Genomic DNA, 20,812 nt, shown 5'->3' with positions numbered 1-20,812 from the left:
GAAGCACTGGGAGGATTTGAAATTTAATTTTAAGGCCTTCCAAACTATTTCTTTAGTATTTCAAATAGTGAAATCAGTCTTTTCTTTGGAAAATTGAGGAAGCAAAGATTAGTGTATGTCATAGAGTTCTCCATCTTCCCCAATTTACTATGGAGGATATTGTTGTCCATTAACAGGGCTAAGTTAGTATTTTCTGTGATGTCCATCTTTCCCTTACACACATTTACTGTGCGGCAATATTCTTCTAAAACTCCATCCTGTTCCTGGAACTTTTTTGTGGCTTTCTCAGAAAATCTACTCAACTGGGGAGAATCTGTGAGGGTTATATCCATTCTGCCCATTAGATTCAATTGCTGCAAATTGGTTACTTCTCAGGGAGGGACAGAAGTAGGTCCTGTTGCTCTAGTAGAAATTTGAGGAAAAGACACGAGCTTCAAGGTCCCAACTTGTGAAGGCCACCAGCAATGCTGACAATCTGGTAAAGCTTGTCTGGTTAATTTCACTTTCATTTACTGCTGACTTCAGTTTCTGCTGCCAATATAAACTTCATCATATCTAGGACACAAACATGCATGCCAAGTCTTGATTTGGCAATATCCTTGTAGAGAACCTCTTTGATGGCGCCCACATCACCAGTACTTGGATGGTTTGCTAAAACCTTGAGTTTGCCTGAATCTCCTCCTAGTGGGGGTGGTGGAGCCCATAGGCTGGGGCTCAGAGAAGTCTCAGAGGAGGGCTCCATTTGCTCCCTTGAAGCCAACTCTTCCTTCATGGAACAATTTCCTTTTTTCTGAGCAGCCACAATTTTGTTGATTGGCCCTGCAATGGTGCCCAAGTAACCATGGTGATGGTTACTTGGGCACCATTTCAGGGGTGATGAGAGGCATGGGGTTAAACCCTTCTTGCTGAGGCGTAGTTAATGTAGCCTCATAGGTGAACCTATAAGGCCTATGCTGACAGCTGGCAAATGTACCCTGTAGCAGGACCGATGGGAGCTTCACCTAGTTTGCTTAATGGAAACACTGACCCTGCTGAGAACCAGAAAGCTAGATTTACGATCTTGCTTCTCCCGAGATATTCCTCATGACTTTGAGCAAGTCATTTTGCCCACCATTGCCCAGTTATCAACTGAGATTGAAAGGCCTCTTTGGAGCAGGGACCTAACTACTGTATCTGAATTATAACCTGCCTTGAGCATGGGTTTGCAAAGATGAGCAATTATATCTCGGATGATGGTACAGCATTATAATCCCCATATACATGTAAAAAGCAGCTGCTGAAATGAATGCTCTACAATACTTGTTCTTCAGGACATTTTTTCTGGGGAGAGGAGGAGGGAAAGAGAAGCAATGACCTATCCCTCTTCAGCCATGAGAACATGGCCACAAAGATGCAACAAAGATTAATTGCAAAGAGCAGAAGCAGAGCTTGGGAATCACACTCTGGTCTCCTGCATGGCAATATGTAGAAATGGTAGTGAGCTATCAGGTCAACCCAACTTATATTTTTTAATAGACCTTCCTCCTTAGGAAAACTTTTGAGTTATTGCTTGTTACTTTGGCTTCTGAGATAGCACAGACCTTTATATATTTTAATTTCAGTTAGTTTTTTTTGTTAAAATATTATGATATCGGAGGTGGAGGTGAGAACTGCCTGACGGATTGCCTGGGAGGTTAAAACTGGGCATAGGGAGTCTTCTTGGCCCAGTCGGGGCCTCTGAATTCCATTTCCAGGATGCTGATGCCATCAAGGAGGGACCAGCGTGGGAGCTTAAAACCCGGCCCTCCTGCGGCATGGCGCTGCCGCCGGCATGCCGCGCGTGCCTAATCGGTGCGTAGCTTTGTTCCAATCTATATGTACTTTGAGGCCTGTATAAACCTCCACCTTTGGTAAGTTTATAAATTTATAATCAATTAAAGATAAAATTATTTTGTTCCTCTCACTCCTCCCTTATTAAGGATCCATTGATGATAACTTAAAACTGCTATATTGTAGGGATGTGAATCGTGTGATCGATCGTCTTAACGATCGATTTTGGCTGGGGGGGGGGGAAATCTGATCATCATGGTTTTTTTCGTAAATCGGGGGGGGGGGGGGGAACCAGCACACCAAAACAACCCTAAAACCCACCCTGACCCTTTAAAACAAATCCCCCACCCTCCCGAACCCCCCCAAAATGTTTTAAATTACCTGGGGTCCAGTGGGGGGGTCCCGGCGCGATCTCCCACTCTCGGGCCATGGCTGCGTTAATAGAAATGACAGGGCAAAGGTAGCGCCGGCGGCATTTTGGTTCCTGTCACCCGACGTCACGAGTGCAGGAGATCGCTCCCGGACCCCCGCTGGACCCCCAGGGACTTTGGCCAGCCTGGGGGGGCCTCCTGACCTCCACAAGACTTGCCAAAAGTCTAGCGGGGGTCCGGGAGCGACCTCCTGCACTCGGACCGTATTGCCAATATTCAAAATGGCGCCGGCACTACCTTTGCCCTCACTATGTTGACGATTTAAAATATATCTGACGATTGTTTTAAATCGTCAAAAAACGATTCACATCCCTACTATATTGTGCAAACTTGGACTTTGTTTCGATTAGACTGTTAGTCTAAAATGCCTCATAGTGTCAGAAAAAGAAGGGCAAAGGAGAAGGCTGGCTCTGGAACCTCCCTTAAACCCGAAATATCTGGACCAATGGATGCACATATTAGGAGAGGAGGAGCTGAATCGGGAGTGCAGTCGCTGATGCAGGGAGCCTCAGAATTTTCTCGGGCCCCTCTGCTAGACTCGGACATCTCATTATCCCCGATTTTGAGAGTGGCGCCAGCAAACCTTGCCTCATTCAGGGCCCCAGGGTCAGAGTTGTATTTACTGCAGGCCAAAGCTGCCTGCAGTTTTGAAGGTCCAGGGTCTCCTAAAAGAGGAGAACTAAGTGAGGACGTTGGGAAATTGGCTCCCAGCAAGTTTGCTGGCAGTCCAGCGAGGGGGGAACAAGGATTAATTGCTGGAACTGACTCTTCAACTCCCTCTTCTTCTTTACAAAGACCAGCAGAAATTACTCTAGAATCTATACGGATGTCTTTGGAGAGTTTAATAATGTAATAGTTAACAAAATTCTTCCTATGAATGGTATTGTACAAAATCATGAATCAAGATTATTAACGGTAGAGAAGACATTAAAACGTGTTGTTGTACAAAATACAGAATTTAAAACTTGTTTGGGTTCTAATAAGGATTCTCAAGAATCCTTGATGAGGAACAATATAAAGATGTTAAACAAGTTGGAAAATATGGAAAACTTATTTAGAGTGAGAAATCTGAGATTTGTTAATTTTCCCAGATTAGCTCATATATCTCCTAAAGAGATGTACAGAAAATACTTAGTTGAGATATTAGAGGTACCAGAAGGAAATATACTCCCAGTGGTAAGAGTATTTTACTTGCTACAAGGGAAAAAAAGCATCAGAAGGGAAAAAGGAAAGAGGGAATGGAGGGGAAACTCTAGAAGGTAACAGAGAAACTCTGACTCCAGTTTAGATGAACCAAGTACCATGATAGTAACATTTGCATTGGAAATGCATTACATAAATTCCTAAATTTGCAAGTGAGGATATATCCCAATGTGTCAAGAATGACACAGAGGAAAAGAAAGCAATTTTTGCTTCTAAGATCTCAGGTCCAACAAATAGGAGCGAGTTTTTTATTGAAATTTCCTTGCAGATGCCAAATTGGTTATAAAGTGCTCAAACTCTCTCTTCTTCCTCCCAGAACAGTTAGTTCAATTTCTTGCTGATAAAGATAAGAGTACAGGAGGGGGTAGAGAGTGAAAATACAGTTATTTCCAAGACCCCTTATAAACACTGTATTATCTCTCTTATAGAAATGCTCTCCTCTTAGCAGTTTGAAAGGTATTGTTATTAATTATACTAAAGGAAATTTGATTATTAGGATGAGGATTCCTTAATAAGTATTTAAGATAGAGGATCTCACTTTTTTCTGAAGTATATTGTTGTGATTAAGACATGAGAGGGATATGATGAATTCTACTATGTTGATTTATTATTTTGTGAAGATGATGTTTAATACTTCAGTAATCTATGTCAAGATTGTTTTCTTGGTATGTAAATTAATTAAAATTGTGAATAAAAAATTAAAAAAAAATATTATGATATCTCTATACTGCTAAAAATTGCCTTGTATAAATGTTTATACCGAATTTGCATTACTCATCTAGGACTATCAAGCTAAATTGGATTCACAAACCAGTATCACTGACTATAAGACCTTTAGGAAACAACTGAAAGCATGATTTTTCAGCTGGCTTTCTCCCAAAGGCCTGGATTTATCAAAATGCATCAAATATCACATGCAATAGGAAAATACCTAATACCTTTGTGATGCACTATCTTAGTGCAAATTGCAATAACGTTTGCTATCAGGGCCCTCCTACCACCAATGGGAGAGGGAGAGAGACTTGCCATAATGCCCTCACACTAGATATGTATTTATATTTCTATGGGAGGCCCACCTAGTAACGCGAGGTGAGGTTTAGGTATTAGTATAGGGGTTAGGGGCCACTTTGACATTCAAAGTGAGACGTATAAACAGAATAGTTATTTATTTATTTATTTTTGGTTTTTATATACCGGAAGTTCCTGTATAAAATACATATCACTCCGGTTCACAGTTAACAGAGATAACTATCGCCGGGAAGGCGGTTTACATGGAACATTTCGAATATATCGAACAGTTAATCTATTATAAAGTACAATCTATTATGAAACAAACTAAGATCAACTTAGAACACATAACTGAAGCAAAATAAACATTACATTATTGCTGTAAGATAAGGAGGGTTGTTGTTCTTCTTGCTCTTAGCTCTCTGGGAACGCTTGAAGGAAGAGCCAAGTCTTGAGTTTCACTTTAAAAGTAGTATGGCACGGCTCAAGGCGGAGGTCCGGTGGTAGGGAGTTCCAGAGAGACGGGCCCGCTGTGGATAGTGCGCGTTTCCTCAGGGATGATTTTGCAGGTTGGGTGATCATTCTGTTCTGGTAAGCCCTTCTAGTTGGCTTTTTAGAAGTGTGTAGTTGAAGCTGGAAAGTTAAGTTGAGTGGAGAGATGTTATGTAGGGCCTTATGAATCATCATGCAGGTTTTGAACTGAATCCTGTATTTGATGGGAATCCAATGGAGATGCTGGAGGATCGGGGTGATATGGTCCTTTTTTTGGCGTTGGTGAGGATTCTTGCTGTGGCATTCAGTACCATCTGGAGTGGTTTGGTGGTGCATGCGGGAAGGCCCAGTGCTCTCTTGTGAAGATTTGATGACCTTCGGCGTGAGGAAACTCACCCAAAGTGATATTTGTGCAATGTTCTCTCAACCTAGCTTGATGGACTCTCTACCTGGGTAGCATCAAGCTAGGTTGAGAGAACACTGCAGAAATCTCATGTTTGGGTGAGTTTCCTCACTCTGAGGGTCATCAAATCTTCACAAGAGAGCACTGTTCTGTTTGTACGTCTCACTTTGAATGTAAAAGTGGCCCCTAACCCCTACATTAATACCTAAACCTCACCTCGAGTTACTAGGTGAGCCTCCCATAGAGATATAAATACCTATCTAGGGTGAGGGCATTATGGCTAGGTGTGTACTCTCTCTCTCATAAAGTCCTATCACACAGCTTTACACAAATGAAAAAGGTGTAGTTAAAGCATGCAATATGGCTTCACAAAACTGTGAGCCTACTTGGCCAAAAATCCCACCCCTTTTTCTCATTTGCATCACACCATGTGTTATGGTGCTTTCGCACGCGTTAAAGGCATTTTTTGCATGCGAAAACGCCATATAGCACTTTGATAAATGACCCCCAAAGTTAGCTGTCATGACATTTATAGTCTTGATTATGCTTTGTACTTTGTTTTTCAATTTGATTGTATTTGATTGTATTTTATTTTTTGTTGTAAACCACTTAGCATAGTTAGTCTGCTATAGGCAATATAAAAAAAATCAAATCAATAAATAAATTGAATTAAAATCCACACCTTCTTTCTTACAGAAGAAGTTTGACTGCTTTGGTCTGCAAGACAGAGAAAGGCTCTATTTCCAGCAATTCTTGACAAAAAAGAAAGAATAAAATTATCCTTTTACTCAATAAATATAACCAGTAACCCTCCTTTATAATCCAGCTAACTGAGGTTATGAGAGGTCACTGCTTTGAATAAAACTTTAGTACAATGCCAACAGGCAGAGTCAGGTATGATGACTGGAATTCCAGCTATTTGCTATGGATTTAGTCAAAAATTCATCCCTAGGTTTTGACTTGGTTGCTGTATGGGGTTATAGAGATGTGAATCGGAACCGGTATCGGTTCAGATTCCGGTTCAGATTCACATCGTAAAATTTTTATCTTGCAGTCCGATCGGGGGTTTTTTTTTTTTGTTTTTTTTATTGGCTGTGCCCGAGCTGATAACAAAAAAAGAGCCAACTCTTTAAAATGAGTTTGTTAGTATCCCCCCACCCTCCGGACACCCCCCCCCCCCCAAATTTTTAAATACCTGGTGGTCCAGCGGGGGTCCCGGGAGCATTCTCCCGCACTCAGGCCGTCGGCTGCCAGTAAACAAAATGGCACCGATGGCCCTTTGCCTTTAGCATGTGACATGGTATCCGTGCCATTGGCCGGTCCTTGTCACATGGTAGGAGCAATGGATGGCCGGTGCCATCTTTAAAAATGGCGCGGGCCATCCAGTGCACCTACCATGTGATAGGGGTCGACCAATGGCACCGATAGCCCCTGTCACATGGTAAGAGCAAAGGGCCATTGGCATCATTTTGAATAGTGGCAGCCGACAGCCCGAGCGCGGGAGAATGCTCCCAGGACCCCCGCTGGACCACCAGGTATTTAAAAAATTTTTGGGGGGGGTCCGGAGGGTGGGGGATACTAACAAACTCATTTTAAAGGGTCAGGTTGTGTTTTTAGGTTGTGTCCTTTCTTCCTACCCCCCCCCCCCATAACGATAAGAAAACCCACTAAATTAATCGTGGGGATTCCTATCGCTATCGGGGACCCCCTGATATCTGACGATATTGAAAATATCCGTTGATATTTTCAATCGTCAGATAAACGATTCACATCCCTATGGGGTTATAAACTTCTGTGATGTCTTGGGCAAGATCTTAGGTCCTGCTAATGATGAGCAATAGTGAATGTATGAAAACATGTTTTCTGAGGGAAAAGAAAAGGATTTCCTCTATGGTCCACAATTTCTTGATCTGGACCATGATCTGGAGGTAGCAGCAGAGAGGGGATGAAGCTTAGAACAAATGGTCATAAAAACATAAGTTGCAATACTGGGTCAGACCAAGAGTCCATCAAGCCCAGCATCCTGTCTCCAAAAGTTGCCAATCCAGGATATGATCACCTGGCAAGTACCCAAACATTAAATAAATCCCATGCTACTAATGCCAGTAATAGCAGTGGCTATTCCCTAAGTCAATTTGTTTAATAGCAGCGTTTCCTCATTTTGGTCACCCTTCTCTATACCTTCTCTAGTGCAAGTATATCTTTTTTGAGATGCGACGACCAGAATTGCTTGCAGTACTCAAGGGTCGGCTCTCACTATGGATCGATACAGAGGCATTATGACATCCTCCATTTTATTTGCCATTCCCTTCCTAATAATTCATTGCATTCTGTTTGCTTTTTTGACCGCTGCAGCACACTTGAGTCCTTGCTAAGATCCATTGCTTTCTTGCCCTTAACCATAGAAACATTCTTTGGTATATTTGCAATCCTTTGCTCTGTAACCATTTGCAATAGCTATGCCAGTAACCATGGCAGAGGGTCTCTAAAGCATTATAGGTGAAGCGAACTAGATGCTTCCCACACATTGCAGCAGTGTTTAGCAAATGAACAAATTCTTTGCTTTTGAAGAAGAAACTACAAATTTTTGCCTTTCCAGAATGATATGCAAATATTCTGCTTCTACTAATCATAATTTTTAAAGCACTACTAGACATATGCAGCACTAAACAAATACATATGTTACATGCCTTGTTCCACTGAGCTTAGAATCCCATCAAGCCAAACATTCATGACAAACATGAGTCTACAAAAAAATGCATTTATTATATGGAAGCAATTAGGATATAAGTAATTAAGCTGTTTACACACACATAACCTGGTTATCTGCACATAAATGCCTGCTCTAAAATTGACCCAGGCTCAATGCCTGTAAAAGTACACACATCTGGAGAGATTATGGTTTTACCTGATCATTTCCTTTCCTTTACTTGTGCTACACCAGTCAGGAACATAGGGGTTCAGTCCCTCATCCAACAGTTGAGGCGGATTTATTTTTTTTAATACCACCAGTATGTATGTCATGAATAGAACCAGTATAGCTTTGTCAAAGCTCAACTATGAACTACTGCATTAAAAAAAATACATTGATCAACTTGTAAATAACTTGTTTGGTAAAAGCATTCAATTTTGAAACAAATTTTAATAACAAAATCTGCTTTGTAAAATGCTCACACTCTGTAAATGGCTTCTTAAATTAAGCAATCCCAATAAAATTTTCTTCTCCCCTTTTTTTTTTTTAATTTTTATTCAAAATCTATTTTATTAATGTTAGCAAACTGAGAACAATTAAAACAACAACATCAACAGATACATGCATATGTAAACAACAAACCAGCATCTGTATTTATATCCCCCTCTCACCCACCCCCTTTTCTCCTCCCTCCCATCCCAGTTAACACTCAAGCTTATAACTCTTTCTGATAAGGAAGTTTCATAATCCAAATCTTGGGACCTAAAGTATATGCTATTCTCTATTTAAAAATCATTTAAAATCTGGCTTCTAGCTCTATGTGGAAGCTTAGAGATAAATGAGAGCCAAATGCCCAGGATCATTTTCTTCTGTCTAAGATGTTTTGATTTACAAAACATTTGTTCCATAACTAACAGATAATGTATTTTGTTTCTCCAAAAGGAATGATGGGGTGATTGGCTTCCTCCAAAAATGTAATATGGTTAATTTTGCCAACAGCAGAACTTTCCTTATCCACAACCTCTGAACAGAAAAGTAATAAGACACGGAGCAAATAGCCCCAAACAATGCGAACAGAGCATCAAATATTAAGAGGAGGAAGTGACCCACTCCACATATGAATATACCTTTCTCCAGAAGAACTGTATTTTAGAATATAACCAATATAATGTCCAATTAACCTCACTGCAATTGAACATTTTATTCAGATATCTGAATCTATTTGTGCCAAAAAGGCCGGACGTTATGTACTATTTGATATCTTTTGGATCCCAGTGAAACAATCAAAACATTTTGAGCTATTTGCAATAATGTAAAGTCCATCTTGTCCTCTACCTTTATTAAAGATTTATAAAGAAATGATGAAGTGGTCTCCCAGGATCTTCAATATCAAATCAGTCTTTTAAAGATGCACAATTCTTTTTAATCAATTCAGCATGTTCTAAAGACTCAACATAGTGATGGGATTGAAGATAAGAAAAATAGTCTTTCCCAGTTAAGACAAAAGATTCCTGTAGATCTGCAAATTTAAGAATTCCCCCTTGACTATCCATTAATTGTGCAATTACTACTAATCCCCGGCACATCCCTGATTGTACTCCCGAAAGGAAATTACTGTTGCCTTCCAAACGTGAAATTGGTGAGATTCTATAGTTCAATTGTAATTTAGTATTTAGCCATCACCAAGTTTTTTGTAAGAAAGCAATCAAACAATGTTTCAAGTTTGTGGGCAACTGCCTTCCAGTGTCACGAAAAACAAAAGATAAAGAGAGAGGACAAACCAACCTTGACTCAAATTGTAAGGCTGTGTAAAAGTTCAATCTTTGTAACCAGTCTTCGATTTACGGTACCTATTTCGGCCCAGGAAAAAGACTGTGCCCTTGTTGAATGGGCCTTAATGACTGTAGGAACTTCTTGTCCCTGCAATAAATACGCAAAAGAAATTGCCTCCTGAATCCATCTTGCAATTGTAGCTTTACATGGACCAACAAACAATAAAAACAACCTCTCCATCTTATGAAGGTCTTTAGTCTACTCTAAATACATTAGGAGACATCTTTTGACATCTAAATATTGTAAAGAACCCATTTCACCTCTATAGTCAATTTTGTTAAAAGCTGGCTGAACATACTTAATTTAAATGAAAAACAAATATTACCTTTAGTAAAAAGGATGAGACTAATCTAAGAATCATTGATTCCTTATTACATTTCAGAAAAGGATCTCTGCAAGATAAAGTCTGCAACTCAGAAATACATTTTGCTGACATAATTGAAAAAATAAAGACTTTAACGCTAAATCCGTCATTTAGCCTGATTCAAAAGCTCAAAAGGTTCCTTTTTTAAAGCACACAACACTAAGTTCAAATTCCATTGTGGAAATATTGGCCTTCTTGGTGAAAATAGACATTTTTTGAGTGGGATGAAACAAGAAAAATCTCTATGGGAAGTTACATTTAAGTTCTTGATTCTCTCTCTCAAACGAGAAATCACTGCCACTTGTACATTTAAAGAACTTAAAGCCAAACTTTTATCTACACCCTTTTGTAATACTACAAGAATATCTCCAATTTGTGAACACCAAAGAGGAAATGAATTCTGTCTGCAATGGACTTCGAAAGCAAGCCAAACCCTTAACATAAGCAAGCAAAGTTGTGCTCTTTTAAAAATTCAACATTTTTCTAATTTTCGATGGAGTATAAACTTTTAAAACTAATTTTCAACCTCTCAAGAGCCAGGCCGTAAGCAAGAATAGAGAAGGGTCGTCCGTTTCAATTGAACCTTAATGTAGAAGGCCTTAGATTCCCAGTAGATGCAATGGCTGCTCAATTAACAGCCCTCTTAAATCCACATACCACGGTCTTTGGGGCCAATCTGGAGTTACTACAACCAAGTAAACTTCCTCTTTTTCTATTTTCTTTATAGTGTGTCTATTAGGGGCCTTGGATAGAATATGTACATTAGCAAATCCCTTGGCCACCTCTGTACTAACGCATTTATTGCTTTGCTGCTGTACTCCTTGTGTCTGCTGTAAAACTTTTTCATGTTTGCGTTTTTGTATGTCACCATTAAATCTATAGGATGTTCTGCCCGTTGCTGCACTATTTGATGATAAACCCACTGGGTTTATCATGAATCACAGCCAATTTCTTTGAAGAATGAGCAGGTTATCTTACAAAACTCCCTCTTACAGGGCATACAAGCTCTGGTAGATATCCAGTTTGAATATTCTCTAAGACCCTCCGATGTAATGTGGATCAACTCTTTCAAATACTCCTGAAGTTTGCCCCCTACAGGTGTTATCAAAGAGAGGATCAGCAGGGCCTCACGGTGAAGACTGTGTGGAAGTTGATGGCCTTGATGTTTCTGAACAAAGTCTCTTGCTCCTCAAAAGGACTGCATCTTCCCTTTAGCTCTAGTAAACTGACTAGAAAACTGCCTGCCAGGACAATACTTTCTGGCTTCCCTATCAAGTGTACCCTCTAAATTCACATTTATTTAGCCTAAACCTATCCTCTGGTAATCTCTGAGGCTTAGATTCACCTAGATTTCTAACTAGCTTTTCAAGCTCTTCTCAATGATGGCAACTTTTAAACAGGCATGTGGCGCTTATGTGCATATGTTTGTTGGCTTGTGTCCAGAGATGTGTCCATTTTATAAAATGTGTGCATGTTATAAAATAGACTGGACGTGCATATATGTGCATGCAATTATAAATGAAAGCCCACACGTGCACACAAATGCTGCTTCTACCATATAAGTGGAGGAATTTTATAAGGGACATGTGCCAACACCATTTTCCATTTTCCCAGTTCATTCCAAGTTTGTCCTGTTTAGGGATAGGACTTGCAATCCCCTTAAATTAATAGCCTTTCTTTGCCCCTGTTAGCACCAACCCTTAAAACCCCACTGACTAGCCTAGAATTTATTTTATTACTTATAGCAGTAGTAAAGTTATGTGGCAGGAAAGCCCAGTGCTCACCTGTTATATATTTACATGCACATCTCTTGGCTTTCTCCCGACACGCTCACAAACCTTTTTCAAAACTTTTGACTTGTGCACTTAGCGGGAGATATGCACGTACTTGTGCAACTTTTGAAATTTGCTTGGTGCTAGCCAGCCCAATTTGTATATGTATCTCTTGGTTTTAGCATGGGCTTTTAAAATTGACCTTTAAATTGTAGCTTGCATAGATGAATCTTTGACCATGAGTTTGCCGCCCACAGGCAAAGCCAAAAAGTCTTGTCATTCCCACTGAAAGAGCTAAAGATTTTGCTGTTACTCTTATTAGATCATACAGACTATCAGATACATAAATTGCTGGGATGTCACATCTCTTGGTCTGGTGCATTTTATTTATGCCTTTGGGACAAGCGGGATTTACTCCCAACCGGGGGGGGGGGGGGGGGGGGGCGGGCAAGAAATTCCTCACGGTTGCATTCCTTCTAGCAAAAAAGGCCATTCGGATCAATTGGAAATCGGAAGAGGCTCCATCTTTCACATTGTGGAAGGAGTTGATGGCCCATTCTGCACCTTTAGAATCTTTATGGAAAAGAGGCTTGGCATCCCAGAAGGCCTTCCACACCCTTAAAGGCTATTTTCTTTGCTGGAAGAGATCTCCAGGATCACGCATAAGACTCTGAATGTTTGGCTTCTCACGTTGCCTAGCCCCACTTATCTATAGGGGTGTGCTGTTCTCAATGGATGTGTGAATGCGTGTGGTGTGAATGTGGTGTGCTTGTTCATGTTTTGCAGGGTGTTGCTTCTGTTTGGGTCAGGAGAAAACATGTTAAAACAATTTTGGGACTCTGTAGAGTGACCATTGTTCATGGTTCTATTTTCTTTATGGCCATTTACTGTTTCATTCATTGACCCAATAAAGACGAATTTATTAAAAAAAAAAACCCCAAACATATAAAAACTTCAAAATGGGTGCCACATCAATTTCAATGAGCAAATTTGACCTGCCAATGGTCTCAGAAATGTTTACATTTGGTTTACGATACACTTTAGAGGAGGTCCAAGGCTCAGCTGACTGCTTCTTGGAAGATTGAGTTGCCTTTGAGGACTTGCCCATTTCTGCAGTGCCATGGCATATAAGACACAGGGAGCCATTAGAAACTGCAGAACAATGGTGGTTTTCAACTGAATAACTCAAAAAAGAAACCTTAGGAAGAAATTACCCAATGAACAAGTAAATGTCTTGTCTTACAAATGGCACAACGGGAGTAAATAAATATTAAAAAGGGTAGCCGATAAGGCTGAACCCTGTGGGACTCCTGTTGATAATTTTATCTTTTCAGAGATTCTATCTTTGATCTTCACAGTAAATGTTTTATTTTCTAAAAATGATTTAAAATAGCCTTTGGCTAGGATCAGTAGCAATATATGCCTTTGGGCCTCAGGCCAAAGGGGGAGAAGGGAAGGTTAATGACAAGTGCCTCATTTTTCTCGAGTAGGTTCAAATGGTGGATAAGGAAAAAGAAACAATGGCAATTTCCACCAGCCCATGCATACTTGGCCCTTCCTTTCCCTGTTGGCTGATCTGAAGCCCAATAGTGATTGGCAAGGGGCAGCATTAATAATAAAAGCCAGCATGGGGCCTGTGAGCCACTGCAAGCTCACAGACCCTGCGGTGGCCTTAATCTATCCTCATGCAGGGCTTCCTGTTTCCACAGAAACTCATGTAAGTTTATGACCATTGCAGGGACTGTGAGAACATACTGGTTTGCAGGCCCCACGCAGACATCCATTACTAATACTGCTGCTGGCACCTGAAGCATAGCTGAAGGTTTAGTGACACCATTTGGGGTCCAAAGTCAGTTTGAGAAGACCTGGCATAAGTTATATCACTTAATTTATGCCCTACTTGGAGCAGAAGTAATTTTGTGCTAGGTAAATTGGCATGTACTTGACTAATTACCAGAGAATTTTCAAGGCAAATTAATGCAAGTATGTTCATTTTGTACATACAGACTTTATCAAGTATTTTCAATGTACACAGTCTACTGCTCTGTGAAATGTTAATAAAATTAGTCTCTAGAAGCAGCCTCAAAAAGTAAATTTTTTTTTTTTTAATAGTAATCAAGAGGCTTTTCTCACTCCAAATGATGTCAAATCTTCACTGAGATATACTGTGCTGTTCATACGTCTCACTCTGCATGGAAAACTGGCCGCAAAACCCTAAACCACCACCAAGACCTCACCTCGAGTTATTAGCTGGCCCTCCTATAGTGATATAAATGGTTGAATACTGTGAAGGTCTCCCCAGAGGCGCTCTCTCTCTACTCCACTCCCTCTCTCCAAGTCCAAAAATGCCTGAAATGAAATCTCTCTCGCACATTGCGTTACAGGTGTTTCGGGCATTTTACACAGCTTAACTTCAGGAAAAAAGGTGTAGTTATTTCTGGTGTTAAAAGCGTGCGATAGCGTAAGGTACGCTATCGCACAGTGTGAAAATGCCCTTCATTTTCATTAATCCCGTCCAAACCCCTCCCCAATCCCGCCCCTCAGAAAAATTTGCATTCGTGTAATGAGATACCATTAGTATCACATGCATTAATGCCATAACACATTTTGATGAATGACCCTATAAATGAGTCATAAATCAAAATATATACAAATCTAACAATATTCTACTATAAGGATACTGAGTTACATGATCCATTGTAACTCAATATCCTTATAGTAGTCAAAATCAGATAGAAACAGTGATACCTTGAGCTGCTTTTTAAAAAAGGAGGTAGACCCCAATGAGCTGTGTCTCTTGGAGAAGTTTGTTTCAGGGTTGAGGGGCAATGCGGAAGGTGCCTCTCCTGTGAGTAGCAACCAGTCTGGCTTCTCTCATCAACTGACTTATTAATAAATGATCTGCCTGCAGTCAAAGTACATGTGCTTATGAAAGTTGGATTGGAACTGTCCAGGACCCTATAGATCAAACATTTTAAAACTGACCCTAACATGAACAGATAGGCAGTGCACAGCTTTTAAATGTGGGGTGATATGTTCTTCAGCATTACAGCTAAGCAGCGGAATTCTGAATTATCTACAACCATCTAAGATCTTTCTTCAGAAGGCTCAGTAGTCTATACAGGACATAAGAGCAGAATGTACCAAGGTGACAAGGTCATTGTTATTAAGCCATAGCTTTAACTTTCAAATCAAGTTGGGGTAGAAAAAGGCAGCCTTAAAATGAGTAATTTTGTAATGTCACACTTAAGTTAGCCAGCAAATATGCACATCTCTAATGGCCGGATAGGGGATCGACTGAGCGATCATCAGACAGTATGGTTCGATATCGCAGTCAGGCGTGAGAGAAGTCACATGAAGACCAAGGTTTTGAGCTTCAAAACACAGACTTTGTCCAAATGGGGATATACCTGGAGGAAGAACTAGAAGATTGGGAGAAAATGGGTGAGGTGAAACAACAGTGGGACAAATTAAAAGGATCTACGACAAAGGCAACAAATCTACATGTTTAAAAAATAAGCAAAAGTAAAAGAAAGAAAGAAACTGATCTTGTTCTCAAATCCCAAACAGGAACACAGGGAAGAATATTTGGTGAAGCTGAAGGAGACTAGGAAAGAAATCAGGAAAGCAAAAGGTCAAGTAGAAGAAAGGACTGCTAAATAGGTAAAGCAAGGTGACAAAACATTTTTCATATATATCAGAAAAAGGAGAAGGCCTGAGTTGGCAGAATGAAACGGAATAGTGAAATTGAAAAGTGACAAAGTGCAATGGTGGAGAAAAATGAAGAAACAGCAGAAATATTAAACAAATACGTCCGGTGTTCACTAAAGACGACTTTGGAGAGGGACCATTGTTGATTGACAAGACCATGGATTGGAGTGGGGTAGATGGAAATCCATTTATAGAAGAAAATGTAATGGTTGAGCCAGGAAAACAAAGTGGATAAGGCCATGGGGACAGATGAAGTACATCCTAGGATAATAAAGGAGCTCAAAGACATGCTGGCGGGTCCACTGAAAAACATGTTCAAAAGATCCCTAGAAACAGGAGTGGTGCCACAGAAGAAGAGCAGTTGTGGTCCCGTTTCACAAGCGTGGTAGCAGAGTGGAGGCTGGAAACTATAGGCCTGTCAGCTTCACCTTGATGGCGAGAAAATTAATAGAGACTCTGCCGAAGGAAAGGATAGTGAACTGGAACATGGAATCAGCAGGTGAAGGTCCTTTTAGACAAATCTGGTTGACATTTTTGATTGGGTGACAAGAAAACTGGATCAAGGAAGTGTGCTAGATGTGATTTACTTGGATTTCAGTAAAGGTTTTGATACGGTTCAGCTTGGGAGTGGGCACCAAGGTGGTGGAGTGGACTACAAACTAGTTGATTGACAGGAGACAGCATGTAATTGTAAATGGATCCTACCCTGAGGAGAGAACATTGTTAAGTGGAGTGCCTCAAGCATTGGTTTTGGGATATATTCTGTTTCATAAATATCTTTGTGAGAAACATTGAAGGGATAGAAGGTAAAGTTTGTCTTTCTGTGGATGAAACTACCATCTGCAACAGAATGGACACACCTGAAGGAATAGAAAGAATGAAAAGTGATTTAAGAAAGCTTAACGAGTGATCAAAAATTTGGCAGCTAGGATTCAATGCCAAGAAGTGAAGAAGCATGCATCTGGAGCAGGTATTCCGAAAGAGCTGTATGTGATGGGAGCCGAGAGACTGCTGTGCACGGACTAAGAGAGGAACCTTGGGGTAATAGTGTCTGTTGATCTGAAGGCAGCAAAACATTGTGAAAAGACAATAGTTAAAGCCAGAAATATGCTGGGCTGCATAGAGAAAGGGATAATAAGTAAGAAAAAGGAGGTGATAATGTCCTTGTACAAGTCCTTGGTGAGGCCTCACCTGGAGTACATCTCTTTGGAGACTGTATCTCAAAAGAGATGGAGACAGGATGGAAGTGGTCCAGAGAAAGGCGACCACAATGGTGTGGGTCTTTATCGGAAAACTTATGAGAGGCTGAAGGATCTAAATATATATATACACCATGGAGGAGAGGAGACTGAGGAGAGATATGATATAAACTTTCAGATACTTGAAAGGTATTAAACCTCAAACCTTTTCTGTTAGAAAGGAAACCATAGAACTAGGGATCACAACCAACATCAGGAAATATTTCTTCACAGAAAAGGTAGTGGATGCCTGGAATGCTCTCCTGGAAAAGTGGTAAGGATGAAAACAGTAAATGACTTCAAAAAGGCATAAATAGATACTGCGGATCCAGAAATACTAGATGGTGGCAATGAAAAAAGGGGTGGTATGGGGGTAACCTGTATGGAGTTACAGTTATTACCCTTAACAGAAAGCATAGGGGTAACCTGCACGGAGCACCAGTTACTACCCTTAACAGAAGGCATGGGGTAACTGCATAGAGTGGCAGTTACCAGTCGCACCCGCCGGCATCTAATCATTCAGTTTCCCTGAAGAAGGACTACCCGAAACATTGCAATGTCGGATAATACACAGCATGCATAAGAAGTTCTATGCTATCACACACTGGCAGCTTCAACATTGAAATCTACGGAACTGGTAACATTTATATGATAGCTTCTTTGAAGAATCCTTACGGAACTAGTAACACTCATATGATAGCTTTTTGAAGAATCACTAACTCTGGGATTCCAATGATTAAAAAGTCCTAGCGCCATCTAGAGCTGTATGCACTAGTTTATAGCCTTTAGTGGCTCTATATGAGGTATTCCCAGAGCTTTCACAAACACTCCTATTCATTGAGCTGGATCTTTTGTTTTTGATATTTAATAATTCTCAGCCATTTTTGGATCTTTTATATTGGTATTGAAAATTATCCTGGCAAAACTACATGTATACTATTACGCCTGCTATTTGGTGCGATTGTCTTTGCTAAAATAATTTACATGCATATTTTTAAAAATCAAAACATATGCACATAAGTCCCATGCCTTATCCAAAATGTACTCCTGGAACACCTCTCCATGTGCATGTAAAATTATGCTTATATAGTGTGTATGTGGGTAATTTTCAAGCATATTTGTTGCACAATTTTCTAATAGGCCCTTTCTGCAAGTAAATCACTATTCACAGAAGTTCCTTTGAAAACTACCTTCAGAGAGTAATTTTATAAATGTGCCAGTAGGGAGAAAAGCTGCATTAACATATACACATAAGTCTGCTTTGAAAATTCCCAGGTAAATGCCCTGGTTTATGCACAGACTCAGCCACACAAATACCTGCTGCTGCTGCTGCTACTACTACTACTACTACTAGACCTACACAGCTCTATCAAGAGTATAACTTGTACAGATTAACTTACCCGCATACTTTTTAAAATAAAAAGGTAGGTGTGTAAGTCCCAACTTTGCCTCCAGAATTTTGTGTGCACAAAATCTGGTTACAAACAGGCTTGTATGTGCACTGAGTCCTGGGCTCTTTCAGAACATCCATTTCCTTGCATAAAACTGTTTTATGAGCATAAATGGTTTTGAAAATTCATCCCTTAATGTCCAGGTGAACCAATTGTTGCAGGCACAACACTTCTAATAAATGACAACCAACACCAAGCATTCTATTGCTTAAAATAAAAACTAAATTCAAAATTCAAGTTTTATTTGCTGTTACATAAAGCCACAAAAGTTTTACAATTTTAAGTTAAAAGATTTGACTCTCAAAGCATAGTAAATATGTACACAATATACACAAATTTCTGCCTTTAAAGAAATCTCTCTCCAGACTTAGGCCCCCTCTTGTGTTTGAGTAAAAAAGTACAAAACACACCAAGGCTTAATGTTTGGTATGAGATAAGCTTTTATATTTAGAACAAAGTGGCATTAAATATTTCTTCATCCATTGAAACTATTTCTTCATCCAATATTTCTTCATTTAATTAGGGAATGCTTAGCCATTATTCATATTTACAAATTATGCTGGATATATGCAACAAACTTGATATAGGGCAAAGCTGTATAGCAACTTGATTTAGGGTTAAGTATCAGATGAACTTAAAAAATATAAATTTCCTAACTTCTGGCTCTCTTGCTTACCATTTTTATTAGGCCTTTTCCTTACTGTCCTAACATTATCTTTTAAATACCACTTATCTGGAATAAAAGGTATATGATGTTTGTAGCCTCACCATGCTTTGAGTCCAATCTTTATATTTTGTACACATTAGTGAAATAGCTGTTTATAGAGTTCAGATAAGGATCAGCCTTGCAGTACCCCTATTTATATACATTCATGATAGTGAACATTTAAACATTACAAACACAAATTGATCCTCAGTATTTAAACAAAATCATGAAGATTTGTATTTGATGTGCTGATTATTTATCATAAAAAAAAACCCCTAAGTATTGCTCCTTAAAGATCACTGCTTACTTTACTCTACAAAGAACAATACTAATTGTTAGCCAGTTCTTGATGTTAGCAAGATACAAGTAGAAAAAGGAATGAAAACGCAATTTCTTCCTGTTGCCAAGTGATCTATTATAAAATCTGCTTTTATAGTACTAGCGAATGAACCATATTCCCTAAGGCCTTTTACTTATATTTTTATAACTCAATAAGGATTTTTTGTTAAAATAAAAATTGGTATAATGGGAATACAAGCCAATAATTTTACTGTAAACTGACACATACCCTCTGTTAAATTTATAGAAAGGCGTGTAGAAATAGCAAAAAATAAACACTCGAGCTGTAAAATCACAAATCTTTGGCAGAAACTTTGTATTGTTTTTCTAATGCTTCCTCCCAAGTTTAAGTCAATCTTGTGGCTATGACCGACTCAAAATACTGCTTCTTGTGGTGTTCCACTGTTCTAATTGCTGTAAAGATCATGCACGACTAAATAGAAGAATCAACATTTACCTAGAACAAACACCCACAAAAATTTCACAGAACATTGTCACAGCAACGCACTTTGCATCCCACAGTGGAAGAAAGCCAAACGTAATTTAGCTGTTCTTACGTTTCATGCAGTATTGATACAATACACTGCAGCACTTACAAATTGTCTCAATTCCTCTTTCAACTTTTGCCATAAAATCTGCAATGCAACACTATACAGCCCCTCTGGATGAATTCTGTCTACAGAAATATAGTAAGGAAGAAATCACAATATTCGCAAAGTTTTAAACTGGCTCCAAGTTTAAAATTATATAACTGGAAAATACTGCTGTCATTTTGGAAGCATAACTTCTGTACAAAAAAAACCCCCAAATCATTTTTGCAGTTGAAAAGTAAACCATAATTGAATAATAAATTATAATAAAATATGTATGTACATGTAAAACCTGGGTCAAAGAAAATAAAGAGGTAGAAAATATTCACCCAGAGCAGGAAAAAAAATATCTAGCAAACAAAATCTAATGCATTTAGCTATTTAAAATACAAATTCTTTAAAAATCTAGAACATTTTAATTCTATTAAAACAAGAGTCCTGGAGATTCTTAGAGATCTTAAGTATGTAGTATTAATTGCTGCTTCTCTTTGTCATTGCTTCTCTAATCTGGCGATCCAGTTCACTTATTATCCGATCCTCATGAGTATAGACGCCTGTCCTTAAGAGAGTATCCCTCTCTTCTATAAGACGGGTGAGATAATCATCTAGACCATCACTCAGAAGTCTTGCTTGAGGGCTCTCCTTTGTCCCAGATGTAATCTCTCCTGAATCTTGGGGTTTTTTTTCTTCTTGCTGCTTCAACCTAAAGATAAAATCCCCACCACACAAAACCCAAAAGATAGTCAATTGACATGACAATATTTTTTAAA

At 39.4% G+C, this 20,812-nt stretch overlaps 1 protein-coding gene across 2 annotated transcripts in view; it reads right to left on the bottom strand.

Annotated features, from left to right (window-relative positions):
- Positions 1-18,632: 18,632 nt before the first annotated feature.
- CEP120 (centrosomal protein 120) overlaps positions 18,633-20,812 on the bottom strand; it is a 419,833-nt gene continuing 417,653 nt past the window's right edge. Inside the window, exon 20 of one of the 2 annotated variants that reach the window (XM_029619774.1) lies at positions 18,633-20,745. In XM_029619774.1, coding sequence (XP_029475634.1) covers positions 20,514-20,745 — 232 coding nt within the window. In that variant the 3' untranslated portion in view covers positions 18,633-20,513. The remainder of the gene's footprint in view (positions 20,746-20,812) is intronic. The other variant, XM_029619782.1, reaches the window with a different exon arrangement.

The sequence above is a fragment of the Rhinatrema bivittatum genome, chromosome 1, assembly GCF_901001135.1.
Source record: "Rhinatrema bivittatum chromosome 1, aRhiBiv1.1, whole genome shotgun sequence".
Classification (NCBI taxonomy): domain Eukaryota; kingdom Metazoa; phylum Chordata; class Amphibia; order Gymnophiona; family Rhinatrematidae; genus Rhinatrema; species Rhinatrema bivittatum.
This window is presented reverse-complemented; position numbering and strand designations above follow the sequence as displayed.